This window comes from Ambystoma mexicanum, chromosome 6p (assembly GCF_040938575.1).
Source record: "Ambystoma mexicanum isolate Mex_15411 chromosome 6p, UKY_AmexF1_1, whole genome shotgun sequence".
Classification (NCBI taxonomy): Eukaryota; Metazoa; Chordata; class Amphibia; order Caudata; family Ambystomatidae; genus Ambystoma; species Ambystoma mexicanum.
This window is the reverse complement of record NC_090935.1, coordinates 1,308,015,132-1,308,041,421: the sequence shown is the minus strand read 5'-3', so window position 1 is coordinate 1,308,041,421 and position 26,290 is coordinate 1,308,015,132. Positions and strand designations below refer to the sequence as shown.

Sequence of the window (26,290 nt, the reverse complement as noted above, 5' to 3'; positions counted from 1 at the left end):
TCTTGCGCAGTTGGTACTTCACCAATGCGCTTTCTTCAATATCCACTGTGTGGGGATCTCGCCAAGGTGACCCACTCCCCAAAAGCCGGATACTGTGCCCAAGGATATCGGAACCCTAAATTCTTGACAACCCTTTACCAGAGCAATCTCTGGTCTGGTCTGCTCCTCTAGCTCAGAATCCTGATCTAGGAATCGCCAAACCTGGAATAATAGTCCTTACCAAGGATCTCAGGGTTCAATCTGCATCAATGTGCAGTCACTTGAGTACATAATGGTGGCTGAACAACTTGTGATGCAGCCACCTTTGGAAACTGCAAGCTTAAGAATGGCTTACCCGGTCCCAGGATCTTGCACTCCTGGTAATTTTTTTTTTGTTTTCTCCATCTCTGGGCTGCTTCTTCACAAACCCTTCTTGTTTCAATTGAACTTCAGAAACAGCTCCATGGGGACACTTTTGCAATTAAGAATTTCTCCCACTAAGGAGTGCCAGAATTGAGAATACTGTACTTGTATGAACTTGCCTACTGTGACAGATTTAGTAGGCCAACACAGTTAAGAAGGGATGAGATCCAGAGCCAGTCCTACCTCAGAGGAAGAAGGTGGCAGGTAGGGGGGGCCTCAGTAAGGAACAAGTTACTTACCTGTAACTGTTGTTCTCCAGCATGGGTCTGGCATGGATTCACATGCTCATGAATATTCCCCGTCGTCAGGCTGGGAATCCTCGGTAAAGAAAAAAAAAACAGTATCAGTTTCGTTTCTGATCTGTCTTTCGTAGTAGTAACCAATCACTGGTCTCTGCGTCATACTGACCACAGCCAATGACTGCCCTCTAGCTAAGCCCCGCCTCTGGCAGCCATCTTCAGATTTGGAAGCACGTGAAGTGGCAGTATGACCAAGTGAAGAGCCGCAGAGGGGTAGGCAGGAGGGTTCGCATGTGAATCCATGCCAGACCCATGCTGGAGAACAACAGTTACAGGTAAGTAACTTGTTCCTTCTCCAGCATGGGGTCTGGCATGGATTCACATGCTCATGAATAAAGAATACATAGCAGTACACACATGCACAACCACGGGAGGTGGCAAAGGCTCAACATTAAGCATTACATAAAACTCAACATCAAGCAATCTTACCTCCTCACCAGGGTCACCTCAGGCGAACAGGTTGCGCAGCACTGCTTGGCCGACCCTGGACTCCTCCCTGGAATCCCGATCGACGCAGTAGAATTTCGTGAAGGTGTGCGTCGACCTCCACGTAGCAGCCCTGCATATGTCCAGCAGGGGCACACCAGAAAGGAACGCCGTGGTAGCTGCGATCGCTCTGGTGGAATGGGCTCTCGGACGGCCAGGCAGCGGTCGGTTTGCCAACCGATGACAGTACATGATTCAGCCGGAGAGCCATCTGGAAATGGAAGCCTTCGAGAGAGCCTTCCCCTGATTGAAAGGTCCAAAGTTCACAAAGAGTTGTGACGTCTTCCGAAGACACTTCGTGCGGTCCACGTAGAACTTCAGCGCTCTAGCCACATCAAGCGAGTGCAAAGTCCTCTCAGCCAGCGACGAAGGCGATGGGAAAAACACAGGCAACACCAAGGGTTCGTTGAGGTGGAAGTCCGACGGCACCTTGGGCATGAAGGAGGGGTGCGTCCTGAGCACCACGCTCGTGTCGTGAAAAGTCAAGTATGGTGGCTTGCAAGATAGGGCCTGGATCTCTCCCACTCGTCGTGCGGAGGTGATGGCCACAAGAAACGCTGTTTTCCACGACAGGAACTTCAACGGGGCCGAGTGCAGAGGCTCGGATGGAGGTCCCATGAGCTTGGTCAGCACCACGTTGAGCTCCCACGCCGGGGCCGGTGCCTTCACCGGCGGGAACGATCTGAACAGTCCCTTCATGAACTCTTTCACCAGACGATGAGACCACAAGGACGTCCGCCCCGTGGTTCTGGTGTATCGGGAGATCGCAGCAAGATGAACCTTGATGGACGCGTGTGCCAGTCCAGCCTTGGCCAGCGTCAACAGGTACGGCAGCACTTGGGGAGCCGTAATCCTCAGAGGGTTAATCTTCTGTGCGTGGCACCAGACAGAGAACCTCTTCCATTTGTGTCCGTAGCATTTAAGAGTCGAGGACGCCCTGGCCTTTGCAAGAACCTCTCTGCAGTCGGCCGGTATGTCGTATCCTCCAAACTCTAGCGCTGCAGGAGCCAGGCCTGCAAGTTCAGCGACTTCGGGTCGTGGTGGAGGATGGCGCCTCCTTCCCTGGAGAGCAGATCCGCGTCCACCGGCAGCTTGATCGGCGGGGACGCTGACAAGTCCAGAAGGTCCGGGAACCTTATCTGCCTCGGCCACGCAGGTGCGACGAGGATCATCCTGCACCGTGACCTCTTGAGCTCGTTGATGAGCCGGATCAGCAGTGGCAGAGGAGGGAACGCGTATAGGAACAGGCCTTCCCAGGGGAACGAGAAAGCATCCCCCATGCTCCTCGGCTGGGGAAACCTGCTGGCGAACCTCCGGCACTTGGAGTTCGTCGCCGTCGCGAACAGGTCGATCTGGGGTGTGCCCCACCGTCGGAAGAGGCAATCCACTAGATCCGTAGTTCCCACTCGTGGCACGAGCGCAGCTCCCTGCTGAGTGAGTCGGCGATGGTGTTTTTTATCCCTGCCAGATGAAACGGCACCAGAAACATCCTTTGGGCGACGGCCCAATGCCACAGGTCCTGCGCCTCCTTGGACAGTGCTGGGGACCTGGTTCCGCCCTGTTTCCTGATGTAAAACATGGTGGTGTTGTTGTCAGTGAAGATCCTCACCACCTTGCCCTTGAGGGACGGAAGGAAGGACCTGAGGGCCCAAAACACTGCACGAAGCTCCAGGACGTTGATATGGAGGGACTTCTCCGTCGGGAGCCAAAGGCCTCTCGCGTGCAGATTTCCGGTGTGCGCTCCCCACCCTTCCAGGGAGGCATCCGTGGTCACTGTAAGTGAATAAAACAAACAAACAAACAAACAAACAAACAAGTCTCCTGGTGGCCTGGGGTCTGGAAGTCCATGCCCGCGGTCAGATGCGCGCGGGCGCCCCACCACCGGATCGCTCGTCGGAAACTCTCGTCGAGTGTGATCCTCTCCTCGAAGTTGCCCGTCGTTTGGATCCAGCGCGCGTCCAGGAACTCCTGCAACGGGCGCATCCGGAGCCTGCACATGGGAATGAGGTAGATGCAAGAAGACATCATTTCGAGGAGGGACTTGATGGACCAACCAACATCCGCTGCACCTTGCCCAGGATGGCCCTGGTCCTTTCCTCCGACGGGGAGGCCAGAAGGGACACTGTGTCGAGCTTCGCTCCCAGAAACAGTGCTACTTGCGCGGGTACCAGGTGGGACTTGGCGTAGTTCACGGAGAATCCCAGGTCCGTGAGAAGTTGGACGGTCCTTGCCGTGTGCTCCACGGCGAGCTCCCTCGTCTTGGCTCGGATGAGCCAGTCGTCCAGGTAGGGGTAGACGTGGGTCCCCTCTCGGCGCAGCTGCGCCGCCACTGGTGCAAGGCACTTGGTGAATACCCTGGGTGCCGACCGTAGACCGAAGGGAAGGGCTCTGAACTGATAGTGACGTCCTTGGACCACGAACCTGAGAAATTTCCGGTGCCCCTTTAGGATGGGAATATGGAAGTAGGCATCCTCCAAGTCCAACGACGACAGGAAGTCGCCCTCCTCCAGCTGACCCAGGACGTGCTGGAGGGTGACCATCCGGAACTTCTGCGCCTTGATGAACTTGTTCAGCCGTCGTAGGTCTAGGATGGGGCGCCATCCTCCCGTCGTCTTCTTCACGAGGAAGTATCTTGAGTAAACTCCGGAACCCCGAAGCCTCTTTGGGACGAGTTCGATGGCGCCCTTCCTGAGCATCGCCTTTACCTCCAGGAGAAGCTGAGGGACGTGAAGCTCTTTCCTGGCCACAGGGGGGACGCGCGGGCACCTTCTTTGAAACACGAGCGCGTGACCCTGGGCTAGAGCGTCCAGCACCCAACGGTCTGTGGAGATGGACTCCCACACGCTGACGAAGCTCGCCAGCCGGCCTCCCACCGGGGTGCTTCGGTGGGGGCCCGACCCCACGGCCAGTTCAATCCTGCTTAGACAAAGCTTTGCCGCCTTGACCTCCTTAGCGACGACGGCGGGGTCCGCCTGACTTGCCTCGTCCCCTGTAAGCTTCCTGAGACGATGAACGGGCCGCTTGACGGTAGGTGGAAAATCCGCCGCCGGAACCTTTGGAGGCGCCCTTGCCTCCGCCGCTCCGAAAGGGCGGCCGCCGTTGCTGGAGAACCCCGAGAGCCCGGGCCGTCTCCGCTTTAATGGCTTGAAGGGAATCGTCCACTGTTTTCCCAAACAGGTTGTTCCCATCGAACGGCATGTCCAGGACTCTGGTCTGTACGTCTTGACGGAAGTCTGTAGCCTTGAGCCATCCACGCCGCCTAAGGCACACGCCGTTGCCCAACTGGTGAAATCCAGTGTCGGCGATGTCCGTCGCAATCGTGATGGCGCGGTCCGACGCCACCTCACCTTCCTGCAAGATCTCTAGGGCATCCGCCCTCTTGTCGTCCGGTAGGAAGTCCAGCAGGGGAACCAGTTTGTACCACAGCTCCCTGTCGTAGCGGGCTACGATAGCTAAAGCGTTGGCCGCCTTAATCGTCGTTGCTGCAGACGAGATGACCCTGCGCCCCATCGTATCCAATTTCTTTACCTCGCCGTCCGGCGGGGAAGTCGATGTGGAGGCCGCACCCCCCCCCCCGCTTTCTTTCTGGCCGCCGCGGAGACGACGGAGTCCGGGGTAGGCTGTGCCCGGAGGCACAAGGGGGCCGCGTCCGGGACCCGGTACTTCTTCTCGTACCGGTCTCTTCTAGCCGGCGTCGTGGATGGGTTCTTGAGGAGGGCAAGGCCCTCATCCCAAATATCGTCCAGCAGAGGCACCGCGAGGACCGTCTTCCTCTTCGCCTCGCGCCGCTGATAAAGGAAACCTTCCTTCTTCTTCACCTCAGGGCAGAGCTGGAAGAGCTCGGATGCCCTGGCGATCATGGAGTGAAAAGATCCAATCTCGTCGGGTGGGTAAGCCCGGGTGGGAGGTGACGACGGCAGATCCTCGTCGTACACCTCGTCGTCCGTACAGGAAGGTGTGGGTTGTCTGGCCGAGGTCAGGAGGGGCAGCAGACCAAGAAACTCAAAGGAAAAAAGAAAAAAACAGTGGATTGGAGCATGGAGGCATTTTAGAGCAATGGTGAGGTTTTGGCTGGTGAGAGAAAGTGGTGCTGTGCTGTGAGTGTACATGTAAGATGTGAACAGTGACTGAAGGATTGAACAAGTGAATGAGTTGGTGGGTGTCACAGTAGTAGGAGTGTGAGCAGAGTAGTAGCGGTGCGTATGTACGAGTAGGCTGAGTAGTAGTTAGTAGGAAAGAGTAGAAGGGGCTTAGGCGGTAGTAGGGTGCACATACAGCAGCAAAAAAATAGTATATTAGGGAAGAGTAGTAGGCAAGGATAAGATCAGAGGGTAGAGTTAGTGAGTAAAGGAGAGGGCATCATCGAGGGACAGAGAATAGATAGGAGGACTGGGAAAAGAGGATGAAAGGAACGTAGAAGAGTAGTGAAGCAGGGGGAAAGTGAAGCAGTACAGAAAATAGAAAGGCGTGGTAGATCAGACGAGTGACTTGAGGGCCCCATCCAACCATTGCCCAAAATAGATGTCACCTAGATTGTTCCCTGAGGAAGTCTGGATAAAGCATTGGTCTTTAGGCCATTACCTATAGTTTTTAGATAGTAGTAGTAGTAAACGATCAATAGAATCAATCCAGAGTCGTTTACGCCCTGGTTAGTGTGTGATTGCCCATTCCTAGGCTAGAGGAAAAGGAACAGCCAATAGGTCAGTTGGAAATCAAAATAAAACCTCTGAATCTCATCTGGGAGTGTATGAGTTGCCCTCTGACACTATCCAAACTAAAATGTGTCCTACCCATTGCTGCAGTTTCTTTCTCAAGGACTCTGATGCCAAAATGTACTCATTTAAAAAGTGATACCTGCTTGCCGCATTGTAATCTCTTGTAATCTGTTTTACAAGTTCTACTTACCTTTAGGGTATTTTTTCTTTTTGCCTTTCTTTAATATAAAGATTATATATTTTAGACAAATATAGTGTGTATAGGACGTATTTCACTTGCTATAAGATGAAGTGTGTGGACTATCCCACTCCACCACCTTGGAGTTTGGCCTAATCTGCTCTGCCACACCTTCCACTTAGAGTGCCTGGTGTGCTTAAGGAAATCCCTGGTAGGACCTGGGTCAGGAAGAATACCACAGGACCCTGACCACAGGGCCATAAGGAACATCTTTCTGACAGCAACTACTTCAATAACATTTGGGCACTAGTCTAAAAAAGCCCCCACCCACTTAAAAGGTGACACTGGAAAAGCTCCAGCCCCCCAAACAAGCCTACAATCATTCAATGAATTCTCAGCCTGCCTTTCTTCCCATTGTGGTATCTCAGGGTCCACTTCAACGCCTGCTGTGGCCTCATTTGTTCAGGCGTTTCCCCCACAACAGTAGCTACAAATCTTGTTCCATGCTCTGGAGGGCATCTTTCCTTTTCCACAGAGTCTCACACTTCGAGGAAAGAAAACCGCTAAGCCATTATCTTCAATTAGGAACCAGATACAGCAGAATAAACTTGCAAATACACCAGTGCTCTTTCCGTTTCATTGAATGGTCCTGCAATCTAGATGTGCAACACTGAAAAATCGTGACACTAAGCAACATCTGATTGGACCTTTCCTCCTAGAAGTCTGTAGGATATGCCCCTGTAGTCAAGTAGTCTGGCAAACAGGATTCTAGGTGGAGCACAGCAGAGCTCTGGGATTACATGGTATCTTGTGCACCTAGTCGATCACAAATGCTGCTATGTTCAAATCAGGATGATTTCTCAGCCAAAAGCGCAGGAATGCTGCATCATTTGGTACCCTCTGAATTATTCATGGATTACAGCTACACCGATTTTCAGCCTTGACCAACCCGCTGCATCATCAGCCCCCAGTTCCAGCTGTTGTGCTAGCTTCTGCAACTCCCCCCCCCCAACTCACTTCCTCTAGAGACCATTTGTAGATGCTGTAAAGCAGCAACACCTCCACTCCCACCAAATCAATAGTGGCCTCCAATAATTCTTTGTTTTCCCAGATCATTATCAGCCGTTGCTGAAGTCTCTGGTGTGCCAATGTATGTGTCCTGGATGCTATGCATATTCTCAGACACCTTGTGCTACCTGAAAGACTAAATAGATTTTTCAGCAAACTTGTCAATTTTGTTTTGAGCTCTGTGGTGCATATTTTTGGACATTCACTGACTTCACAGTTAGGCATGTCCACAGCCTTCATGTTGTGAGCAAAATGCTATGTCCCCAATGGCCGGAGTAAATAACAGTCCACTCCAGTCTGGTGTTTGGCCTCTGTGCCTTACATCCTGCAAACCAGTTCTGGCAGATTGCTTTGCCCAGGTCCCAACTTCAAGGCGGCTCCCTCACTCTCTGCCACTTGAGGATGACTCCAAAGCGCACCAGTAGTAAACTTTCAGGAGAATCCATACCGTATCAATTTGATGTTCGATTACAGTAATGGCAGATATACTGCTGCATACCAGGTTGACAAAAGACCAATGGAAAGAACCACTGCTGTATTCTACATAAAGAAATTCAACATAAATAACTGCAATTTTTAATTTATAAACTTTATTGAGTAGAATTGTAACTGAACAGTGAAGACTTTGCTGCATAGTAAACTGCAATGCATGTAAATTGTACATAAAAAATTAGAAGCACAACTTACCTGTTGCAAATGCAGTATGTGAAATGATTCCTCTCTGAACTAAGGATTTTTTACCTTGTGCGAGAGCTAACAGTTGCACACCAAGATGTTACACAATTTACCAGTGCACAATTAGGAAAATCAAAAATATTGCACGTTAAGCTCGGCCGTTTCTTTCCGAATTTAACATTTTAGATTGTTAACAGCATACATACATATTAGCATGCATCTTTCGAAATATAATTTGAGTAACGCAAACAAAATTAAATTATTTTCACATGGAAAGCGCCTCATCTTCTAAAAACAGATTTGATAATGTTTCCTTGAGGAACATTTACTCAGACCTTGGTATTGAATTTACATGTCCATTAATATGCACAAAATCATGTTGGTGGTGCTCTTCATCAAAATCCCAAATATCCTCCATGTCAGACTCTGAAGCCATATCAGTGATGGTGAAGTCTGGGACCTGTAGATTTAGAAGAGAGCATTTTAATTTAGCTTAAGCTGTGCATGTGTGGCATAAAATATAGACATGCAGAACAACAAAGCAAAGAAAATCTTGCCAATCACTTCACTCTTTTTCTTCGCTTCTGGAATTCCCTTCTCATCACAGGCCCTCCCCTGCCCAGTTACCCTACTTTTAACCCCCTGGATGATTCCATGTTGCATTTCAGTTTGAGCTTTATAAAGACCCCCATGTACAGAGTGGTCCAACCCTTAACATTCTGCATTAACCATTCTGGAGGGTGGTGATATGCAGTCCACTCCCAGAAATCTACATCCTTCCAACCAAATAAATAGAGCACCTTTGGAATATTCCTGGGCTACACTACCCAAGCTTAGAGAGGGCTATTGGACTTTGCAAGTCCGAAAGTTGAAACCACTGCTTGCCAAAGTTTACAATCCAATATAATCCCTTAAAATAGAGTACATGTCTGCCCTTACACTGGGCGACCGTTAAAGAGGATGCTGGAAGCACATTATTTTTCGATCCTTTCGTTCCAGCAACAGAGCAGCAATAGACAAGCTGTAAATGCATTGTCAAACAAGCAAAGAGTGATTGAAATTCAAATACGGTGGCGTAGTAAACTGAAGTTAGTGTAAATTAGAGATTACAAAATTAGAAGCACATCGTATCGGTTGCAAATGCAGAGCTGAAAGGAATCCGATTAATCCTACCTGAGTAACTCAATCACAGGAGAGGATAGGTGAATAAAGTCTGCTCAATATTTGCATGTAAAATGTTTGAAACAGTGCCTTCAGTTGCATTCCAAAATTACAATCAGTGGATGGTATTTAGGATCGTCTTCCATCATAAATTTTGCTCACATGATTGAACTATCTCCTGGCACCAAGGATGATTCTGTAGCACCTAGCATTTTGGGATGGGAGAGTAAGCTAAAAGGAATTTTAGTGCTTGGGTACATCCATCTATGCACCATAGAAATCTACAACCACCTCTGCCTAAACAATCTTTACCGAGACAGAATAAGTCCAGTGATGTCTGCTAGCTCAAAGCTGTATAGCGCAACCCGGATGCTGAACAGAAAGGTTTTCAGACTTTCCTCTCATTTTATGAAATCCGCTTCTGGTGCAGCAATCTGTGTCAGGAATGTATCCATTAGAAATTGAGCTATAGCTCAAAGCAGGCCAGTTATTAGTTAAAATGTTCAGTTACATAACTGCAGAAATCAGTTAAAAGAGAAACAGTTGTGCCAATGAAAATAAACCTTTTTTATTCTTAAGTATATAGCTACATTAGAAGCCTTTTATACAAACAGAAAACAGACAAAAACAATAATCAAAGAAAAGAGTTTATATGATTTCTACGACAAATGATCCTTCACTGTTATTTTACCAGCTGTAACTACCAATCTAACCTTTCAAAATAATTGAAATATTCTCGCCCCACAATCTGTGCTCAAATGTGTTCCCAATCTGTATATTTGTTACGGAATTGCTCAAAACATTTGCTGCATCCTTGTTCAAACTGCAGATAATAGATCAGATGTTTTGCAGTTTCACAAGTAACTCTCCAGCAAAATCTGTAATCACAATGACTGTGGGCAATTCCCCTCCACCCCCGTTAATTCTAGCAAAGGGAGTAAATTAAATTGTGAACGTGACCTGAAAACCACACTTAATTTTCCAAGTTATTAAATTCATTATTAAGGCCATGGTGCAAGGCCAGGTCATTTAGAGGCATGCTACAGCTGTATCAAAAAGATAGTCTATGAGAGAGTCCCTTATACAACCAATAAATGTGTCATTTTAAAGGCATGGTCTAGTAAAAATTTGTATTGTCCCTGCGGGTCGGCCATGTTTTTTTTAAGCCTAAGTGGCTCGATTTTAGAAAACTTTCCTATGGACCTTACCCGAGTTTTCGTCCATTAAACGCACGCGAAAACAAGCACCAGGGAGCCGCCATTTTCTGATAATCCTATCTTTTCCCCGATCGCCCTGGCTGACCTGCTTTTGCGGCACTAAATCAATTCCCCCGCCCCTGAGCCTGTAATCAGCAGACTCGTACCGCCCATTTCCCAACGCCAAAGCACGTCTCGTGTCAACATTTGCTGCGCTTCAGCTAATGACGTGTCGCCATGGAAATGGCAGGACGCCTCTCTCCTCAATAAGTATAAACAGACCGTTTCACAACACAGCAGCCGATTTTCGATTCCATTCCTCTCTCTGTTACTTTGAGTATTCTGTGACTCGTTTCAGTGCTCTGGTCAGCTACCTTCGCCGCTTGTAGCCCGTGTGAACAGATACCAGTACCACCGCTATAAATTATTTTAGTTTGTTTAACACACAATGGCTACAATAATGCCCTACATGTACGAGCCCGAGTATACCGAGGAGGAACTATTGGAAAGGGAAGCACGCGAAAACGGTGGGGATTCGGACGGCAGTTGGCAGGACGAATCAACAGATGAAGAGCCTGGGCCTAGTCGAATGGACGGTGTCTCCACCTGGTGCACATGCAATCGGTGCGAGCTAATGCCAACTGAGGACGAGAACTGCTGCTGCCGAGAAAACTCGGGATGCCTGGCCTACATTTCGGAAGGCGAGCCACGACCGCAATGCATCACCGAGCTGCCAGACTTCAGGGCAGCCTGCCTCACACGGGCCATGTTGAGAATAATGATGGTGCTTACGCACAAACTTCGAGCAACTGTTCGTCCTCGTAATCCGAGTAACGAGTAAGTATACTCTGCTTGTCATGCCACACCTATTTCATGGTCTTCTACTATATTCAACGACTTACATGCGTTACAATGATATGTAGATGTAATTTTGGATAGTGTGCATTGTCTAGATAGCATTTGTCCGTGTAAAATGCCATTAGTTACAAGAATTGTCATTGACAACAAACGTTTATTAAACTTATCTTGGTAATTTAAAAACAGTTTGTTTCATTCCTTTTCACAGGTGGTACAGGCTGGTGGCCTATCGTTCCTTTACATGGTGGCTTCACGGGAGGCTTGGACACAGCGTTCGAAGAGTGATACCCGCCTGTGCCGTTCGTGCCATTAGAGAAACGTTCCCGAGTGACAGCGGTCAGTACAGGGGATTTTCTCTCGCTGTGCTGCAACCTGACCTGTATAATCTTTAAAGTCTTGTATTTTTGTGTCATGAAAATAAGATACAAAATAAAACACCACATATATTTTAACAACGGTTGTCTCGATTTTTTAAATGAATCAAGTGTCTCTCCATTCAAGGATGGACGTCAGACATCTGTGCTCCGAATGGGTGAAGGTCTGGTTGCTGTGAAGCAGGGTGGTCACTATCTATCTAAGCTAACATAAAATATTCTCGATAATGCATGCACTAAAACACACTTGTTCAAAGTCTTTCAGTAGGTTATGTCTCTATAAAAGTGACACATATCTATACTAACATTTACCATTGGATTATACAGTCTTGACCACTACAATACACCGGTTGAAGTGTGGGTCTGTGCTCACAAGAATCTCCGGTATGTGGCATTTGTTATTGATAAGCAACGATATACTATCATTGATATAAAGGCGATATACTGTATATTGATATAAAGGCGGTTCGCGTCAGTGGATGCGCGCTGGCATGGGGGGCTGTGACGGGCGCAAACGGCCAAGGTGCCAAACTACATGTACACTTCAAAAGGTGTCCCACGCCAAGGGGCCATCGGTCACATGGCCTCCTCAGACCCTGTGTCTCCAGCCAGGCCTCCCCTTGAAGCAGGCCGCCCCCCTGCTATCCACATAAGTGTGTCTCCATTCAGCAGTCTTCCTGTGCCTTATCTGCACGCCCCAGGCCCATCCATCCCACCCCCCTCTATCAAAGGCGGTTCACACCCGGGGATGAGCGCTGGCATGGGGGGCTGTCAGGGGCGCGAAAGGCCAAGGTGCCAAACTGCATGTACACTTCAAAATGTGTCCCACGCCAAGGGGCCATCGGTCACATGGCCTCCTCAGACCCCTTGTCTCCAGGCAGGCCTCCCCTTCAAGCAGGCTGCCCCCCTAATACCACGACATACACACGTCATTCATTCACAAACACACCCCAGTTTCTAATACTTTAAAAACCACTCTATATGTCTCATGAGAACATCTTTGTGCTTTGCAAGTCAACTCCTGAACGTGCTACCTGGGAACCACTGAGATCTATGCTAATCTGCTCGTCGTCGTGCTATCCGTGAACTTCTGTGACCGCTTTGAGCATACCCATTAGTGCGCTACCTGTGGCCATCCACCTATTCTCCCGCAACATACTGCTCTGCTTGCTGAATCCAACTGTTTGTTGGTCAAGGTAAGGCCATGTATCCTGGTCATATTTCGCAGATTTTTAAATTTCTATTTTCGAGTAGAGTACACAGTAGTGCTATGTTCATTGGTCTCATTGGTATTGACTTGAGTTTCCATTGCTATGCTATCAATAGATCTATTTATTTTCATCTGTGTCTATTGTCATTGAATTGCATCCTTCGGGGGTCCAGTCTATGATGTAAGCATATTTCCTTCTCGTGCAAGACAGAACATCCAAGGGACGAGTCACATGTTCAGATTTCAGTCACATCAATTATACATTTCTGCAACTTATGCAAATACTAAGCAGCACATAATGAACTGGTATAATTCCTGCATTGATCATTGTATGATTCATTTACTTTTGTATCAAATCTTTACTCTTGAAGATTGTATAATAATGTCGATATTTACTTTTCAGATTTATCAACAATGCCTGCCTGTTCGATTAGCGGTTGCCCTTCGAAGACCCATGCGAAATCTGAAGGAACTACAATGCATGTATTCCCGAAAACTGTTGATCGAATAAGAGAATGGGTCAGACATTGCGGATATCCACTGGATGAGCTGGAAAGTACAGTCCAACAAGTCTTGGAGGACAAGAGGGGTGATCGATACCGCATCTGCAGCCGGCACTTTTCCTTGCACATGTACACAACTTCTTGGGTAACAAAGAAGAATAAACGGCGAACGACACGGAAATTGCGCGAAAACGCTATTCCCACTCTATTCGTCCACATTCCGCCACCGGTGAGTCAAGTGTCCGATTTAGCTTTAGGCCTTGCGGTAGTGTGTAGGTAGCCGAATGGATTGATATTGTAGGTGTTCTATCCCTTGTAATAATTTCAATATTGATATGAGTGTATAGTTTTTAGAATAATGACATTTATCAATATATTCTTTTTTCGATTTCATAACCCACAAACGCAATGTATATATATATATGGGGACAGGGAACTGTGCTGTATTGAGCATTTTTCAAGTATTCTGTCGGTTTACATGGCTATTTTTAATATTGGCATTTCATTATCAATCATTAATTGACCTTTACAACTTCTTGACTATCCCTTGAATCTGAAGCAAGAACATTCTACATCCTTGACGTGGTCGCAGTTATCAACCACTTCTAGCGCGTATCAGGTAATCTTACTAGGCTAATCCGCTACATACTTGTTTTATGCATGTCAAGTAATAGTTTTATTCTATCGTGTAATTATTTTACCGAATGTTTGGTTACTGCTTTCCAATTGATATACACCTTAGTTATCGTCCACTGGTGTTTGTTTTCAGTTATAATTAGTGTTATCCATACTAATGCAAGTACTGTCTTTCAGGGAGATGCTGAAGCGTCCGCCACATCTACAACATTTCTAGATGTTTTTCAACATCAGGAGGTATGGATACTGACAGCTCCATCGAGCATCATCATCAGAGCTGGAATTCTTGTCGTTTGATTGTTCTACACAATGTTTCATTCGTGGTTAGCCGTTGATATGTACCTGTGCTGTCGACCCCAGGTGTGTGTTATGTTTTCACAATTGTAATCCTCACTAATGCAAGTACTATGTTTCAGGCAGATGGAGCGTCAACCCCTGCACTTGATGCAGAGCCTGACATTCAAGTATACGAATCAGCGCAACAGCTTTCGAAAGTGCGCACTACATTTGCAACATCCATAGATATTCTTCAGCAGCACGAGGTATGGATAATGACAGCTCCAGCATGCGTGATCATATAACGCGATTCCTTTTGCTATACTTTCTTCCCTATTAACGCAAGTGCTGTGTTTCAGGGAGACGACGAAGCTTCCACCACAATCACAACATCTCATTTAGATGATGCAGATGTAAAGGAATCGTTGAAATAAGTCGATGAAATGTGATCATATTTTGATTTTCCTTGATTCTTTTGGACAATGCATCTTTCGCGGTTATCTCTTTATATGTACCTGTGCGTTGGACCCCAAGTGTGTGTTATGTTTCCAATATTGAAAACCATACTAATCCAAGTACTGTGTTTCAGGGAGACGACAGAGCTTCCACCACAATCACAACATCTCATTTAGATGATGCAGATGTAAAGGAATCGTTGAAATAAGTCGATGAAATGTGATCATATTTGGATTTTCCTTGATTCTTTTGGACAATGCATCATTTGCGGTTATCTCTTTATATGTACCTGTGCCGTCGACCCCAAGTGTGTGTTGCGTTTCCAATATTGAAAAGCATACTAATGCAAGTACTGTGTTTCAGGGAGATGCAGATGCCTCCTCTCCAATACAACCATTCATGGCAGTCCATGCAGAGCCAGAGGTATGGATACTGACAGTTCCATCGAAATAGATCATCACTGGTCGAATACTTGTCGTTTGATTGTTGCACACAATGTTTAAATCGTATTTGGCTATTGAGATGTACCTGTGTGTTCGTTCTCACGTGTTTTATGCTAACAATATTTTGATACAAAGTAATGAAAGTACTATGTTTCAGGGAGATGATGGAGCCTCATTCCGTGCTGTCTATGTGGATACAGAAAATATAGTCGTTGCAGCGCAAGAGGAAGGGAGGACATGCGGAAACGAATCGGAGCTACAGCGTGCAGATGTTGAAGGTCGAGTCAAAAAAGTTGCAAAGAAAAAAAAACAAAAAAAAGGTTAGTTACAAACAGTTCATAACTTTAAAAAAATGTTTGTCCTGGGGACTATTTTATGTTTTTTTTCCAGTCAATTCTACTACACTCCAACTTGTGTTTAAACTGAACATCCCTTTTCCAATCTCTCCTCCAGTTACCCGTGGGTGTCAGAACTATACACACACAGACAGTGAAGCGAATGAGAGATGTGGCTTGCCAGACCGTGTACACTATGGAGGAACTATTAATTGAGGCGAGGCATGTTCAGGCTCAAGATGCTCATGTCCAATGGCCAGAACATGAATTAATTGTGTTTGGAGACTACAGCAAAGTTGCATTGGACCATAGCTACAGTGCGACCGCACCACCACAAGAAGATGTTATTTAATGTATTGAAGATAGCTCTGAAGTAGTTGCAGATCAATTTACACAATCTACACCCGCCAAAAATTTGCCACCAAAAAACCTGTCGACATTGTTGTGTTCTCCCATCAATGTTGAAGTAATAGATGTTGAAATGACAGAATGAACCAGCCGCAGCATCCATAGAAGCATCAGAACTTGATATCAGCGATATTACTTTTCAATGTGTTGAAATCTCCACAACGTCAAAGGCCGAAACAACGTTGACGCAGGATGACAGCCTAATGAAAGAGAGCAAATACATTGTATTCGACAGTTGTTTGATGGAAATTATAAGTATGCTGAAATGTGTGCATTCCATTAGAGGGAAAGTATGTGGGAAGCCATTGATTAATGTGACTCGTCAAATAAAAGGCTGTAACGTCAAAATAAATGCCGCCTGTAGATTAAATCATAGGTTCTCATGGTCTGCACAACCGATGCTGGGGAAACTGCCAGCAGGCAATCTACTGTGTGCAGCTGCATCACTTTTTAGTGGCTCCAGTTTTAGAAAGTTAGAGGCTTTCTTTCAGTTTGTGGGACTCCATTTAATTTCTAAAGCGCTGTACTACACATACCAACGTGATTATCTGTTTCTGGCCATTAGTGATGCTTGGAAAATTGAACAATTGTCTTTAGCAAGTACATTCGAAGGCAAAGGTTTCAGGCTAGCCGGCGATGGACAGTGCGACAGCCCTGGATTTTCTGCCAAGTACTGCACCTACCACTTTCAGGAGATGGATAGTAAGAAAATTGTGAGTTCGGTGGTCGTGCAGGTAACACAATGTACATCCTCAGTGGCCATGGAGAAACTAGGTTTTATAAAATCAGTGGAATATCTACAATCGAGGGGACTGCACATCGACCTCATAGCCACGGATAGACACGTTTCAATTGACAAGACAATGAGAGAGCAGTTCCCACATATTAAAAATCAATTTGACGTATGGCATCTTTCTAAATCAATCAATAAGAAAATCTCGGCTGCAGGGAAAAAAAAAGGTTTTGAAAGTATTTTGCAGTGGTCACATTCTATCACCAACAATCTTTGGTGGAGCTCAAAAACGTGAGGGGTCAGTGGAAATACTACTTGAAAAATGGCAGTCACTGATACACCACTGTACCAACGTTCACTGCTGGACAGCAAATGAACATTTCCACCAATGTGAACATGGCCCTTTGTCCCCAGAGGAGGCACGGAAGAAGAAGTGGTTGATTCCATCTTCACCGACACACAAAGCCATTGAGAAGATTGTTTTCGACAAAACTCTATCAAGAGATTTGAGAGGACTGACAAAATTCTGTCACACAGGAGATTTGGAGGTGTTCCACAATATGCGCCTAAAGTACAGGCCAAAGCGCTTGTATTTTAGTTTTCGGGGCATGAGACATAGGACTCTACTAGCAGTCTTGGCCCATAACAGCAATGTCGGACGTGAACAATCTAGGACTAGGGGTAAAGTAAGGAAGCCTCGCTACACTAAGGTGTTTTCAAAACGAAGTAAGCAATGGGTGATCAAACCAGTCTATGATGAAATGCAGTTCGACTTTGTGAAAGGCCTTATTGTTGCTGTGTTAGAGAAGCACAGATATGGAATTTTGGACGTTTCTGTGCAGAGCAGTGATCCATTGCCACCGAACATTGCGACTGTGCCATGCCCACCCGAAGCACAGCTGATTGTGAAGCACAAATCCCGGTTTAAATAATTGCAATACGATTGTCTTTTTGTAAATAAATGTTATTGTACAGTGTACCTGTAAACCTAACCCCTACCTTCACCATCATGGGTGGCGAACAAGCTGGGTGTCGTCTTTGAATTCTCTCTATTCACCTCACATATGTGTATGTATATATTTGTCTCATCTCATGTAAATGCTGCGCACTGTTAACGGAGGGGAGGCTTGCATATTGCAAATAATAAAACAAACAAACAATAAATCTCACTTTTAACTCAACTCCTGTGGTACTTTATACTTTCCCTGACCTTCTGCCAAAAATTAAATGTCTCAATTTGGGCTGCAAAGCTCGCAGACAACGGGGACAAAATTGGGGCACCTAGAACGCGCCAGCCAAGCGGGCCGTGGCATTTGGGAGAGAAGCCAGTTCGCATTTGCACATTGAGGCGCACTACATAGACGGATACTAAACTTCAAGTTCTCACAGATGCCTATATTACGTGATGTTGCAAATGAAGAATGCGAAGGACAGCGCCCAGATGAGGCCCACAAGTCGCACTGGAAGTATAAGGGTCTATTGTTTTTTTACCTTGAGACAGGGACCATGCCGAAAGAACTACATTTGAAGGGAGTGCGCAATAACGTAAGAGACGATAAGGCAGAAAATTCAGAAACTAGACAGTTTCATTTTAGGTCAGTATACGAAAAATCATTGTCAAGAGCACGGTCTGTTTTACAGACTGCATTACGAAGAGACACAATGGAAATTTCAAATATAATGTAAGTAAATCTTTACACGTTTTTATACCGGAATGAAGATTTAATGAATGGATGCATGAATAAATGAATGAATGAAGAGCTAGGAAAAGCAAGTAAAACTGTTCATAGTGGGCACATGGGCATGCAGGTCCACTGGTCTCACCGATCTCAGTCCTTGGCCCAGCCACTTTTCCCTGCACTGCCTACCTGCACTATGGGACTGTCTCTGTATCCTTCAGCCCCTTCTCCCGGCATTTACCTTGCACTTGCCACCAGCTGGCCCTATTTAATTTGTATTCAACTAACCATGTACAGCCCTTCCCGATGCGCGATCAGAAAGACACCTGGCCTAGTAGGATCGTTGTCTGTCTGCCCTTGTTCCCCACCTGCCTCGTCACGCCTAGAAACACTTGTGTATAGGCGCGTTACACATGCCATATCATATATCATATCATTCCTCACGCATGTAGACTGTCGTTTATCATTGTGTGTTGGCCTCGATTTATCTCGTTACTTTTCGCATTGATTTTAGAGACGAACATACTCCATTGAACTATCCTTGCAAGCAAATAGTTTCTGATCGGCCGTAATAAATAAAATGAGTAATATTAATGAAGTTCGGCTAGCGAGACTAATTATCATTTTTTTGTTTTCATAACAGGTATTTGATCCCTTTCTGCCACTGCCATCTGTTTGAGACACCGGCGGATGGATTCTTCAGCAGACACCTGCAGCTTCGTGTCAACAACTGGAGCATGATCACCATATTATGGGACGATCGCCAAGGGCCCACATGCCCTTACGCTGTACTAGTGGCTAGAAGCAACATATCAACCTTTTGGCTGGACTAGTGCCTAGTTGATGGAACAGCCTTGCGGTTCACCGTGCTTCCAAAGTGATTCTTTTTACGAAAATGAACACCCTGTGTACCATAAAGGAACAGCGTGTGACTCAAGATGAAACAGAACAGTTATTGCGGATACAGATAAAAGAAAATAAATGGCTTCCGGAGTTCATATGTCAATTGCTGAATATTCTCTAAACATTTAATGTCAAATAAATGTACTTTACCAAATGTACTGTGTTGCTGTTTCATTTTAAAGTACAGTTTCATATTCCGAATTGTGGCGCGCTGTGTTGCGAGTTGATCTGTGTTGGTTTCCGGGTTCTGTGTGGAGTCGCGTAGAAGACGACTGGACGCGTTAGTCTACGCAGCACAGTAACATCACGGGGAGAGGCGGGGAATATGAATGTTTTGATAATGTCAGGCTCAGGGGCGGGGGAATTGATTTAGTGCCGCAAAAGCAGGTCAGCCAGGGCGATCGGGGAAAAGATAGGATTATCAGAAAATGGCAGCTCCCTGGTGCTTGTTTTTGCGTGCGTTTAATGGACGAAAACTCAGGTAAGGTCCATAGGAAAGTTTTCTAAAATCGAGCCACTTAGGCTTAAAAAAACATGGCCGACCCGTAGGGACAATAAAACATTGTACTAGACCATGCCTTTAAGGTTCTCTTATATTGATGTAATATGGGATGGCACAGGATTTAGCTAACATTTCAATCGTTTGAAGTCCCAAGTCAGCGTAGATTTAAGCCATAGGCGTACTGGATGGGAAATTCAGTAAGGAGCACCAGCATATGGCCTCTATATTTTTGATACGACAATCTGAAGGCCTATAATTTTCAATCAGGTAGTAAGTAGGTCAGAAGAAACTTTGTAATCCTCCATCAACAGCCGTAAACTATATCCACAGTGTCCCATTTCAAATAGTTTGTGTTGCGTATATGTACAACCCTTTGCCATAGTATATATAAAGTGTTCATTTCATGTATTATTTTTAGTAAGCATTAACTACAAAATATTTATTGCCAAGTGCAAAAACATAATTATTTGCTTGGTTTTGTCTTTACATTAAATATAAGTTGATTAACAGATGATGCAGATACATTTGTAAGCATTCTTTGAAGACATGACTAGGTATGATTCAGCAGTACAACAGCATCTGCATTGACGAGCCATGACCGACTAACTTTACCTAAACGCAAAAAATAGTGGATTCAGTAATCGCCTCATCCAGCCTAGCTAGATATAAACTGTATAATACTGAGTCCAACATGCGTTCTAGTTTTAAAACAATTGTGCTTGGGTATGTTGTTACCAAGTCAACCATTAAAATGTACCCTAATTTGGAAAGATGAATTAGAGAGCCAGGGCCATTTTTAGTACATGTGGGGACATGCCAAATTTAATCCATTATTTACTGTGCATAACTTTGTAAAACATGCTAGTGTAGTCTACGAATGTAGTATAGATGGATAACAAAAACTGTGTTTCACAATAATCAGGGTCTAAATATATTTGCTCGAGCTCCCTGGCGCATACTAAAACCAGTATTAATGGCAAAACGCGACAGTGAGAACTAATGATTAATTTCCATTAGTAGGACTCGTACAAATATTTCAGCCGGTGTCTCCCATACCTTAGTTTCCAGGCAAACTATGATCAGCCTTTTTAATAATTGGTACACTTATGCTTTTAGTCCACGTTGATGGTAGTTTACCTTAATGAAAGCATTATAAAGATCATCCTGACCAGAGGAATAGAGAATTCTTTAAGCAGCAATTCTATTGTCATTTAGCCTTCCACAGTATGTCCATTCAGATAGACTAGTGAAAACTAAAATGTCAATCTCTAAATTAGTTTGAAAATAGGTCATTAAATCTCATTCTCAATCCACTGCATAAATGCATGAGGCTAGGAGTAGTCGGTATATCAGTAACGTTGGCAAATAGCCAAAATGTCCTACTGTTGTATTGCATCATATTTTGCCATTGCTTTAATTTTTTTGCTTATATCATGGTTTTTCATCCACTTCTCATACCCTTTTATAGCATTTGCATACATTTGACATGTCTTTTTTTAAAGGACTATTGTGGCCTGTCTGAGTTGCACTCTTAAGCGTTTTCTGCATGTCTTTTAAATGTATTGATTGCCTGGTAAAGTATGGTGTATTAGGTAATCGGACAATCTGCTAAATGTTCATATTTAAGGTGGATCTGCTCTGCAAAAGTATCTATTAACGAAGAAGTAATGCTAGGGCAAAGAAAGCTTTCATTGTGCATTAAAAGAGTAACACATTTTGTCATCCGTCCACTTAAGACAACCACATGGATTCAGGCTTATAGCAGCACCAATTTGATCTAAATGCACGGTTAGTGGCCTGCTAAAGTTCCATCTCCGTATTAGTGGAGAGCGTTCATAGACCATGAAAATGGCAGTGTTGCATGGTATAAATCACAATTTAACGGACTGGGCGATGAACAAATTACTTGCCACTCGGTAATGTTCTTTCTGATCAATTCCTCATCTATGATATCCCCATCCCAGCAAAGCTGTTTGCCAAAAACATTACCCACCACCAAGGGGTGCATCGCCTGAGGCCGATGTGTTACGACTGGCCTTCGGGGCCGTTCGTTATGGCATCGTTGGCGGCTTCAGCCTAGGTTGAGGATTTGTACCTCCAACATGGCGCCTGTAACCAGAAGGAATGGTATAGTTCCTCGGACGGGAGTGAAGCCCCTTCTCTCTCCCTGGAAACAGTACATGGATCCTGGACGCCTGAGCAACAATGCATTGCTACTGTCTTCAGGGGTTCCACGAGTTACCATCCTTAGCATTGCGAACCCCTTTCGACTCGCTTTCAGATTGCTAACTCTCCTTTCCTCGATCTGTATTTACATATAGGGAAGCACCGCCACCCCAACCATATTCATCCGCTCTGCCGCAATACTCCGGCTACCAAACGCGGACCAGATTCTCATCAGCTCTAGTAAGCGACTCTACTTTATTTGGCTACAAGCTCTTTGTCGGGTCACCGCTCCCTCCTCCTAGGATTGATTGCCATCTCTTGTGTTTCCCCAGAATACAGTCTTTACCGTTTCCGTTCCGGCTTCACTTCAAGATTCAGCCGCAAACCTCACCGGGACTTCATATTCAAGTCCCATTCTCACACAAGCACTGGTAGGAACTCCTTCCATCAAACCTCCTCCCATCTTTTTCACTTTACATTCCCAGAATAATCCCTTTCCTTTTATGTGTTCCGATTTTACTTTAAGATTGGGTACTCTTCACGGCTACATGATAACTCCTCCCACTAGACCTTGGTGACTACAAACTGGGTACATTTACTCTTCTTAAGAACTCTCAGGAAGGTTCCTATAAACACCCTGGTTAACCCTTTTCTTTCTAGCCCCAGTTTGCAACATGAATAAACCCTTCAAGAATACTCACCTTTTTACTTACCTACAAGAGCGTCATCACGCAAGACGAGTAAGAAGCTGATCCAATTCATCCTTCAGCGCTCTCTACTTACAGCCGGGTTTTCTTCCCCATGAGGGTTTCCCAGGAGCTTCCTTTCGGCGCCTGTGCTTGAAGGCGCAGGAAGATTGTTTCAGGTGGACTTATCTAATCTTCGCTTCTATTCGAAGACAAGGTAGGACTTGTTTTCTTGTCTGCGGGATTGATTGTGGGGTCCCTCCAGAGGTAAAACAAAGGAAACCCTTAACACGATGCCTCTATGCGCCCCGTGCCAGATAGGACATTGGGGCCAGTAAATATAGCGGTGCAGCGCCCTGTGACCCGAGTTCCACCCTTTTTCCATAGCACTCTGAAGCTGCAAAACTGTAGAACCGATGGTGTACTAGGTTCCCGCAAAGAATGGCAGGTAGGGAGGGTGATGAGGAATCCATGGGAGGAACATCCATTAGAAAGAACATTACCAAGAAGTAGGTAAATTGGTTCTTCTAATGGATGCTTTCCTCCCATGGATTCCTCATATGTAGACTCCCAAAGCAGTAAATAAATCTGGTGGAGGGTGGAAGCAAGACAACCACCTAAACCAGAAAACTCTGGAGGACAGCCCTACCCAACCTGCAAATACACCCATGTTGCTGCCACAAACATCCAGGACAGGGACTGCTCTCTGCACGGCAGAGGTGGCAGCCATTCCTCTTGTAAAATGACCGAGACCTTCAGGCACATCTTTCCCTGCCTACTTGGACACGGTCTTTTTGGTCACAGCCCTGCTAGCACAAGCACCAGTGTAACCAGCGAAAAGCTTGCCATCTCTTCTAGCCTCTAGTATGAGAGACCTAGAACTTAAGAGCGTGTACCAGGGAGGTAAAAACAGAACGCCTATAGCTCACTCACCTGTCTCGTGGAAGTGATGGCAACCAGGAAAATCAGCTTAAGTGTGAAAAATCTAATAGATCATGAATGAAGGGGCTCAAATGGAGCGCCCATAACAAATGTTAAAGCTAAATTCAAATCACACGCCCGAACCACAAACTGGCGGGAAGTAAACTTGTTACACAAACCCTGCAAGAACTGCCTAACAGTGGGGATTGTGACAAAATAGTCTTGTTCTGGTGACCTCTTGAACACAGAAATAGCGGGGAGGTAATCCTTCACAGTGCCAACCTCCAGGCCCGCTTGGACCAAGGAAAGCAGAAAATCCAACACAGGGGACAAAGGACATGATAAAGGATCCAGGTCCGGCACCAAATCGAAAATGTACGGCACCTGCAGGCATACATGGATTTTGTAGCGGGCCCCCCAAGCTGACAGGAGCACATCAAGAACATTGTCCGACAAGTCCCACTCCTTGTGTCTCAGCCTCTCAGTAGCCAAGCATGAAGGTTCATGCTGCGGAGGTTCAGGTGGAGGACCCGGATGTACGTGATATCTGATTATGAAAAGCTTGAATTGCAAAATACTAAGGGCCACTTTGCTACATTTTTCAATTTGAGCTTTTCGCTTTTTCCCCCCTGTATTCGGGGGGACACCCCAGCAACCCCTGAAAATACTGAACTAGAGGAGCAGGGACACCCCCGCAACCACGGCTCACCTAATACAGTATTTTCGGGTTCAGTGTTTTCTGGCTATACTGAATGCTGAAAAACCATCCGTTTGTTCTTTTTTTCAGTCTTTTGGTGCGATTCTTAGGACCCCGCCCCTCAGATTGGAAAAGCAAGTATACTCCCCTCGGAAGGCGCCAGAGAGAACAGATGGACATGTCCAGCAACTCCAGATACCACCTTCTCTGGATTCAGTCTGGAGCAATCAGGATCAATTTTGTTCTGAACAGGAGCAACCTCCCGAGAACCAGCGGAATGACTGGGATCAAGGTTGAAAGTTAATTTGACCGTCAGTGATGAGCAAATTCTTTGGAGCAGAACACCACACACTCCCTGCTGGCACTGGAACCATCTGAGGAGTCCCCCAAAGGGAGAAGATCTCCTCCAGAACTTCCTGACAGAGCTCCCACTGATGCGAGGCGGAAGTCTGCCTGCTCAAGACATCCGCTTTGACATTCTCTCGTCCGGCCAGATGAGCCGCCATCAGAGACACACTGTTCTCCAGAGCCCAGAACCACATTGCTTCTCTGCACAGAAGCAAGGACCCCAACACCACCTTGTTTGTTGAGGTACTGCATGGCCACTGCTTCCGTCAGGATCAGCAGAGTCTTGTGTTTCACAGAAGAGAGGAAAATTAACAGGGCAAGCCCGATAGCCCTATATCCATCAAGTTGATGTGTTCCAGAGACCCTGAGACCACAGTTCACTCACCGCTTGGTCGGAGAGGAGAGCACCCCTGCCAGTCAGCCATGCATCCGTGACAAAAGTCAACTGGGGCCATGGTTGGCGAAACAACGCACCTCTGCAAGTTTGCTCGCACAGTTCACCATGTGAGATCCTGAGCCACCTTGTTCGAGACATGAAGGTGGTCCAACATGTGGGCCTGGAACTGTGACCATTGGCAACAGCGAAGCCACTGAAGCAATCTCATGCGCAGCCTTGCTTCCGGCACCACAGGAAGCCATGAGGCCAAGAAGGCGCAGGAATGCAGAGGCACAGACTCGTTCCTGTGATTGGAGGACAATGACATCCGAAAGATGTTCGCCACTCGATCCTTGAACGGGAAAAGCCCTGCCCAGGTGAGTTCCCAAGACTGTCTCGATGAATCAGAGAGTCGGACGGCTAAACCGGAGACTTTTTGAAGTTCAGGGAAAAGCTAGGCTGTAGAAAAGAGTGCATCTGAGGCAGAGGTGCGTCAACACCAGATCTGGGGAGCGGGCTTGGATGAGCCAGTTGTACAGGCAGAGAAATACATTAATACCAAGCCACTACCACTGCCAGCAGCTTAGTGAAAACCCTGCAAGCAGAGGAAAGACCGAACAGCAGGACCTTGAACTGGTAACTGTGTTGGCCCACTACAAACCTCAGGTACTCTGTTCTTTCAATTAATCGGCTCATGGAACTAGGCATCCTGAAGGTCCAGGGAAACCAACCAGTCGGGCAGATTGAGGGCTTGCAGAATCTGAGTAACCATATTTAAACTGTCCTTGCACATGAACAAGTTCAGCAGCCGCAGATCCAGAATGGGAGACGAGTCTCTGTCCTTCCTCTGCACCAGAAAAATACGTGGAGTACCACTCCTTCCTCGTTCTGAGTATGGAACCAGCTTCATCTTGCTTTTCACCATAAAGCTGATGGACCTCCAGGAGGCCAGGGTCTGGAGTCAACGAGGGTAGCCAGAGGGCGGTGGTCCCGGGTGACAGGCGCTGTAGGCAATAACCCCATCAGGTGACCTGCAAGAAGGCCTAGGCGTCAGACGGGGTCCTCAACTATTCCGTGCTGAGCAAGTAAAGCCCCCCCCCCTCACTGGAGACTCATGGTAAAATGACATCACTGACGTTTGGTGGTCTGCGGTGTGGCCACCCCTCTGAGCATTTCTTACCCTACCTCTCAGGAAGAGTCTGCCTCTTACTGGGGCAGATTGGCTACAACCTCTCTGGGCAAAGGCAGTAAAGGAGAGAAACCCCTGCCCAGAGATGACAGTTGTGTGGATGGCTGTTGCATGGCAAGCCCCAAGGACTTCGCTTTTCATGGCTGAACCTTCTGGAGGGTATCGCCAGCTTTCACTCCAAAAAGTTTGTTGCTGTTGAAGGGTATGTACAACAATCTGGCCTGGACCGTGGCCCCAAACACAAACGTCCTCAGCCAGTAGTAGTGCCAGACCACTGAGCCGGTGATTATAGCCCTAACCACACAGTCCACTGTGTCCAGCCGTGACTGCACCATTTGGTGTGCTGCCCCTTTTCCATCAGAGACGAGGGATTGGAAACAGTCCCTCATTTCTCCCTCCAGGAAGTGCTCT

General features: G+C 46.4%; 1 protein-coding gene across 3 annotated transcripts in view; it reads right to left on the bottom strand.

Moving 5' to 3' along the window:
• Window positions 1-7,721: 7,721 nt before the first annotated feature.
• Window positions 7,722-26,290, bottom strand: part of LOC138510365 (perilipin-2-like) — a 559,070-nt gene continuing 540,501 nt past the window's right edge. For all 3 annotated transcript variants that reach the window (XM_069625966.1, XM_069625968.1, XM_069625967.1), the window contains exon 9: window positions 7,722-8,283. In XM_069625966.1, the coding sequence (XP_069482067.1) occupies window positions 8,149-8,283 (135 nt within the window). In that variant the 3' untranslated portion in view covers window positions 7,722-8,148. The remainder of the gene's footprint in view (window positions 8,284-26,290) is intronic.